Genomic DNA, 6,821 nt, shown 5'->3' on the forward strand with positions numbered 1-6,821 from the left:
GGACAAGGGCTGGGTAGTTCCCTATTAAACACAGGAGAAAAGATTTGAAGGCTTTTGAATTCCAACTAAAGCAGTTAAATGAAGCTGCAAAATAAAAGATATTCTAGATCAAGAGAAACTCTCCTGAAGCACGGGAAGCCCATATTTGGTTGTGATTCTCATTTTAATCTCCAAGAGACAAGTCAATTCTTTACAATTCACTTCTAGGCATCTGAACCTAAAGCAGAGAAGTCTGTACACTCTTGCACAACAGAAAAACAGTTTATGTTGGGGACACATTTAATTTAAAAATAAATGCCTTTATTAGTCTCTAACAGCCTTGAGATAGCATGCTGTAGTGGAAAGAGTAGTGTAGTCAGGAAAGACAAGAGTTCAAATCCTATCTCCGATTACCATTAGCAGGGCACACAAATCACTAGAAAATAAAGCTCAGTTACTCATGCATAAAATGGGATTAAGAACAAGCTGTATAGTTAATTTACAGGACTGTGGCAATGGTCAGTTAAAATAAATTATGTAAACTGTTTTGCACACCTTAAAATATTATAAAAATATTAATTATCGTTGTTATTTTATTTCTACGACTAGAACTAACGTTTACAAAGTGGAAAAAACAGGAAGAGAATTTCTCTCCCCCCTCTTCTCCCTTTTTTATTTTTGGCGGAGGGGGGAGGAGGGAAGGGGGGAAAGAAGATTGGGGGGGAATGAAGGAATCTTCATTGTGAAACCCAAACAATAAAATTCTGTAATTATGGGGATTTGAAAGATTTTAGAACTCTAAGAAGAATTTTTTTTTCCCCTGGTGGAACACCAACATTCAAATTCTGATTGCATTCAAAGATATAAATTCAAGATCCTAAAAAAAGACAACTTCCTAGTACTTAAAACACCATTAAAATAAGAAGTCCCTTAAAGGTTAGTTCTGGCACAGACAGTCTTTATGACTAAATATTAAGGATTTTAGCCAAAAATAGAGAAGTCTTTTGTTTAAAACACACCCATCCCAAAAGTTCCATCCAACACTCTCCCCCCTACCCCCCATCCTTAATTTCCCCTTAGAAGATTCAAAGCCTCAATCAATGCAAAATCCTTACCCCATTTTGCCCAGTGAAAACTTCCACCTAAGTTGCTCTACAGAAGAATTTTCTAAGGAGTCTTTTCAGTGGCTTTACTGCTGTCGGTTCCCCACGTGATCTGCGCGTGTCTGGAGGTATTTCAAGGATGCCGAGACAATTCGGCTCGTTTCCTCAGGTAAATGAATCTCTCGCGTGGAGATCCCAAAATGTTCAAAGCAAGGGAGGAGGCATCTGCTTGTGAGAGTTAAAATGCCGCGCTGGGGAACAGCAGAGGCCAATTCTCATTCCACAGCGTGAGTCCGCGTGGGTCGATGCACAATCCAGATTCATCGAGTCCTATAAGAAAGGAGTTCGGCGGTCGCTGCTCGCATGTCCTTTTGCACAAGGATGCAGTCCCCGCGCCAGGAGCAGGAAAGATGCTCGTGTTCTTTTTCCGAGCTGCAGGGAGAGCGGGCGGTGCGTTCAAATCTCCCTGGCACCCCTGCAGGTCTACCGGGTGGGGAGCGCGACACAACGGGGCATGCAATTTTAAAATTTGTAAAAAATGGCAATCAAAATCCTAAAATGGGGATGAAATGCAACTGTTTCTGTCCCCTTGTAAATAGAAAAGATTTTTTTTTTTAATAGAAAAATCTCAAAGCGCAAACCCAACAGCTCCCAAACGTGCACGATACTCCACGAAGGCGAAATCTTTTCCCTCCCCCTCCTCTAGGATTCTGAGCATAGAGGAGGTGGGGAACAGGAAGAGAAGGCTGGGGAGGATCGATTCATTCTCCAGAAGAGAATAAATGAAGCCATTTCAAGGCTGGCAGCAAGAGGGGAGAGCAGCAGCACATCTCCCGGGAGGCTGAGAGATAAGGGAGGGGGGAGGGCCCCAAAATCTCACCTCCCTCTAACCCCTTTTCCTTATTCGGCTAAACACAATGGAGCTTTGCCTTCGCTGGTCCCTTCATTCACCGCTTTAAAAAAAATCCAAAAAAGATAATATATATGTTCTCTCTTTTTCTCTCTCCTTCTATCCCCTTTTTAATGCCAGAGACTTCGAACTGCCTAGCCAGCAGAGAATGAATGAATCAGAGAGCCGAGCCCCCACGCTTTCTCCCCTGCACCGAGCCCCCAGCAGTACAGTGCGGACTGGAGGCAGCAGAGGGAGGGAGGGATGGTGGGGGACAGAGGGGAGGAGATATTAGTATCAATTGGCTGCACGGGCCCCTCGGAGGATGTAATCGGTTCTGCCCACCCGCGGGGGCCGGGGAAATGTGGCTCTGGGGTGCTCGCTGGCAAGCTTGCAACCACGGGAGCCAGTTCACATGCCTGGCCAGTCCCTCTCCTCCTGTGCCTCACACCTCCATCCTCACCCGCCCCCGCCTCGATCTCTCCTCGCTCTCCCGCGCTCCGAAGAGCCGCTCCAACCCCGACCGGCCCTGCTCGCTGTTGCTCTTGCTGCTGCTGCTGCCGCCTCCTCCGCTGCCGGGCTCCGGGGCAAGCAGGCGGGGAGGCTGCTTACCCCACCGCTGGATACTGCCTGGGAAAAGGAGGAGGAGAAGGAGGAGGAGGAAAAGGAGGAGGGAGGGAGAATGGCAGGCAGAGCAGGCAGGATGCGGGAGGAGGGGGGAGGAGGAGGAGGAGGAGGAGGAGTGAAGTGGGGGAAGGGAGGGTGGGAGAGCTCGTCTCTCGGTCCCTCCCACTAGCAGCAGAGGAGGCAGACACGAGCAGCAGCAGCGACGGACCAGCCGCCAACCCAGCCCCGGGAGAGGAGAACCAGGGAAGGAGACGGGGCCAGCAGCGATGGGGAGAGTAGGGGTAACGCTGCTGGTACCGCAGATGCCAGCGGGGCGAAGAGGCTAAGCCGGCTCTCGCGAGGAGAGGTCACTGGGCCCTACCCCTCAGCCTCCCTTATATGCCCCCGGTTGGCCAGCTGCACGGTCTGCTCCTCCAGCAGCTCCCAGCCCCTGCCCCAGCTGCTGCTGCCGCTGCCGCTGCCACCGCCGCCGCAGCCTCTTTCAGTTCCCACACCAGGCGCGCTCGCTGTGCATCCATCCTCCCCTCGGAGGACCTTTAAATAGCAACGTCACCGCGTTCCCCTCCGCACTCACGTCACCCGCCGCTCACGTCACCGAGGTGCGGGGGATGATGTCACGCGGCCGGAAGTACTGCTAAATTAGGGAAGAGTGGGGGAGAGTAGAACGCGCTGCCAGGTTCTCGGTGCCCACCTGCTCTAGCATCTCTTTAAAGGCCAAAGCACAGGAGAGACAACCCAAGAGGGGATCGGAGAAGGAAGTGGCAGGAGGCAGGGATTTTCTTGTTAGCAGTAAGCCAGATCCTAGTGAATCATTCATAGCAACCGCGCCCGGGGTGTCAAGCAGGTGATTTCCTAAATCCCACTCACTGCTGCTTGAGCTCCTGTGTCCCAGCCAGCAACTGCGTGTGGGAGGGAAAGCCCTGGCTCTTACTGGGCGCTATTAATGCTTATACTGCATCTTAAGTGATCAAATTGAACGAAATTATCATCATTTTAAATGCATTGATTAAATGCCATGTGGGCATGGTACTCTACAAGTTTTAAATTAAGAGAAGTTCTTGATGTCTTGGAAATTACTTACCAAAAAAGATTTATCAAAAAGGAAGAGGCTGTTTGATTCCAAGTTTTTGTGAATCATGATAATTAAGAAATGCAATAGCTAAGAAAGCAGCGGAGCAATTTCCTTTTTTTTTTTTTTTTTTTTTTTTTTAAATAAGACCTTGTCATAGTGTTCCCAATAGTGTGGGTCAATTCTGATCACAAAAGAATACCACCCCAGAGATAATTTTCATTTAATGGCATAATGTTTTCTATAAAGTTCTATGAGACATTCCCTTGTCATACTCTCATTTTTTTTGGCTTTTTGCTGAAAATACCACCAAGGATTATCATTTATATTAATTATAGAGGCAGGCTAGGATCAGCAGCCAAAAGAAATTTAAAATCAAAACATTTTCATTTCTTCAAATCTCTTGGATATGAGCAAAAAGCTACGTTACAATGTTTCTTCTATACTTTATAAGGCAGATGATTTAACTGATATGAATATGCAGTCAACAAGAATTTACTAAGTTTCACCTATGTGCCAGGCACTGTGCTTTTAAATGCTGTGGATACAAATATAACCGTGACTACCCTGGTCCAAACTGCCTGAAAGCCAGTTATGTTACATTGTATCTCTCTCCCACCATTCTCCAGATCCTTTTTTTCCCCCTTAGGCTGGGGTTAAGTGACTTGCCCAGGGTCACACAGCCAGGAGGTGTTAAGTGTCTGAGATCAAATTTTAACTCAGGTCCTCCTGACTTCAGGGCTGGTGTTCTATCTACTGCACCATTTAGCTGCCCTAGTTCTTCATTACCCTTAAGGGAATTAGGGATGTCTAGGTTCCATGTCATTGGTTCTATCCCCCACCAATGTTGTTCCTTTATTTTTAAGCATTTCCTACAAACCAGTTCCATTTAACCACTTAACAGTCAGGTTAGCTTTTACAAAGGAGTATTTATTTCAAAGGTAAAGCAAGAACAAACATGCAAACATGTTTTGCATGGTTTTTTTGTTGTTGTTGTTGTTTTCTCCAACATGGCATAATTCCCTCTTCCGTTACACACACACACACACACACACACACACTCCCAACCCAAGTCCAACTCCCACTGGGCTCAGGTCACACTACCCTAAGTTATCAGGGCTTCCCTCAGGGACCCCTCCCAAAGGCCTAGAGATTACAACAACTGTACTTAGAATTGAAAAGAGCAAATGAAAGAGACCCAAACTCCAAGGGAAATAGGGCCTAACAAAAGCCACTTCTCTCAAAAGCTCAGTTCACAATGACTGTCCATTGACTGAATAGGACTTTCACCCCCTCTGGACACAATTGGAGAGAAATTAAGAATTTTCTAGTCTGGTCATTTTAAGGATTTAACCAGTTCCAGCTACCTAGCCAATGGGAAAAGCCTACTCCCACTCACATAGAAGAAGAATGCAGAATATCTTCTCTCAGAAGTAGTTCTTTAGCATCACCCACATTTTAGGTTTTCTCGGCATATACAAAATCAAAGCCCTGTTACATAAAGAAAAGCAAAAAAACAGTCTCTGTTCTCAAGGAGGTCACAGTCTCCTATAGCATAGCAGACTGTACTTCCAGATCTGAGGAACTGCTCTTCATGAGCAACTCTGGCCAGAAAAATTATTTAGCTGATAGTCAAGTTAATGGACATGAATTTCTTTGAAATTAGTTACAATAGTTCTGAAATAGCGGACATATAGTCTGTGGTTGATCTGAAATTCAAAGTCTATCTTGGAAAGATCTACCAGAATTTTGCTCTACCGTCATAATCTTTGATAATCCAGAGCCATGGGATCGAATATTTAGTTGGTAATCTGAAAGACAACCCCCAACCCATCTTAACCAGTATAACCCCCTGATTTTATTGTGGTTGTAACCTAATGACAAGGTATGAGAACAGGACTTTAATGGAGTCCTTAACAACAGAATAGGACTTTAATAGGCTTTAATGACCTTACTAACCTTACTAAGATTTGCTATTTGGAATCAACCAGTAGAAATGATATACATGTATATAAATAGTATAAATGGAATGCAATCTATTTGAATACAGAGTGTTATTCTACAAATCTATTCTACAAAGTGGTTTGAATCATGGTACCAGAAACATAATCATCTAATAAAATATTAAAATATATTTTACAATTTTCAAAAAAAACTTTCTGCTATATTATTTTATTTGATACTCACAAGTACCAAATTAAATAAGTAAGGTAATATTTCTGTGGTACCTTAGTGTAAGTTTCATTATTCTTATTTTATAGATAGAAGAACTGAGACCCGCATAAGTGACTTGCCTAAGATAAAAAAAAAAAAAAAAATTAGTGAGCACGAGTTGCAAATCAATCTAGTGTAATTATAATGTGAGGAATCCACTGTTTGAATCATTCAAACTATAAAGAATTTACTGTTAGTTTTTAAAAGACTAGCAAAAATTTAGGAATACTTTCTTGTGATCCTTAGAATGTAACATTAAGACCCCTCTCTGACTTTAGAATCTTTTTGAATTTAAAAGCAGTGAGGAAAAAAAAATTAAAATACAGTTGCTCAAAAAATTTATTTTTATGTAGGTAATTGAATGCTATATATTATTATCATATTGAACGGGAGGTATAATCATTTTAGTTAAATGGATTTTCTTACCACAACTCTAAACATTGAAACTCATTTTTTTCAAATAATCATTTCATATCCTTTCTATAAATTCAATTTTTAATTTACCTATTTCTCTCCTGCAATTGATTTCTCTACAAACTACTTTTTGCTTGAACTAACGTAACTTTTCTGCATTTTCATTAAAGTTTTGACTGGACATTTTTTGAGGAGTTCATTGCACATTTGTATCACTGCTTCTTATTTTAAAATCTTTTTTTTTTTTTTTAATCTCAGTATTACCTAACTATCAGAATCATCTGTCAACTTTGTTTTTTCCTCAGAATTGTTGACCCCTTAGGAAAGGGACCTGTATGTGCCAAAATGTTTGTGGCAGCTCTTTTCATAGTGGCCAGAAACTGGAAGATGAATGCATGTCCATCAATTGGAGAATGGTTGGATAAATTATGGTATATGAAGGTTATGGAATATTATTGCTCTGTAAGAAATGACCAGCAGGAGGAATACAGAGAGGCTTGGAGAGACTTACATCAACTGATGCTGT

The 6,821-nt window shown here is 43.0% G+C and overlaps 1 protein-coding gene across 3 annotated transcripts in view; it reads right to left on the minus strand.

Annotated features, from left to right (window-relative positions):
* The window catches only part of HOMER1 (homer scaffold protein 1), a 171,184-nt gene extending 168,047 nt beyond the window's left edge, over positions 1-3,137 (minus strand). The window contains exon 1 of one of the 3 annotated variants that reach the window (XM_074282347.1): positions 1,095-3,137. In XM_074282347.1, coding sequence (XP_074138448.1) covers positions 1,095-1,099 — 5 coding nt within the window. In that variant the 5' untranslated portion in view covers positions 1,100-3,137. The remainder of the gene's footprint in view (positions 1-1,094) is intronic. The other 2 variants (XM_074282349.1, XM_074282348.1) reach the window with 2 other exon arrangements.
* Between the last annotated feature and the right edge of the window lie 3,684 nt (positions 3,138-6,821).

Source organism: Sminthopsis crassicaudata, chromosome 1 (assembly GCF_048593235.1).
Source record: "Sminthopsis crassicaudata isolate SCR6 chromosome 1, ASM4859323v1, whole genome shotgun sequence".
Taxonomy (NCBI): Eukaryota; Metazoa; Chordata; class Mammalia; order Dasyuromorphia; family Dasyuridae; genus Sminthopsis; species Sminthopsis crassicaudata.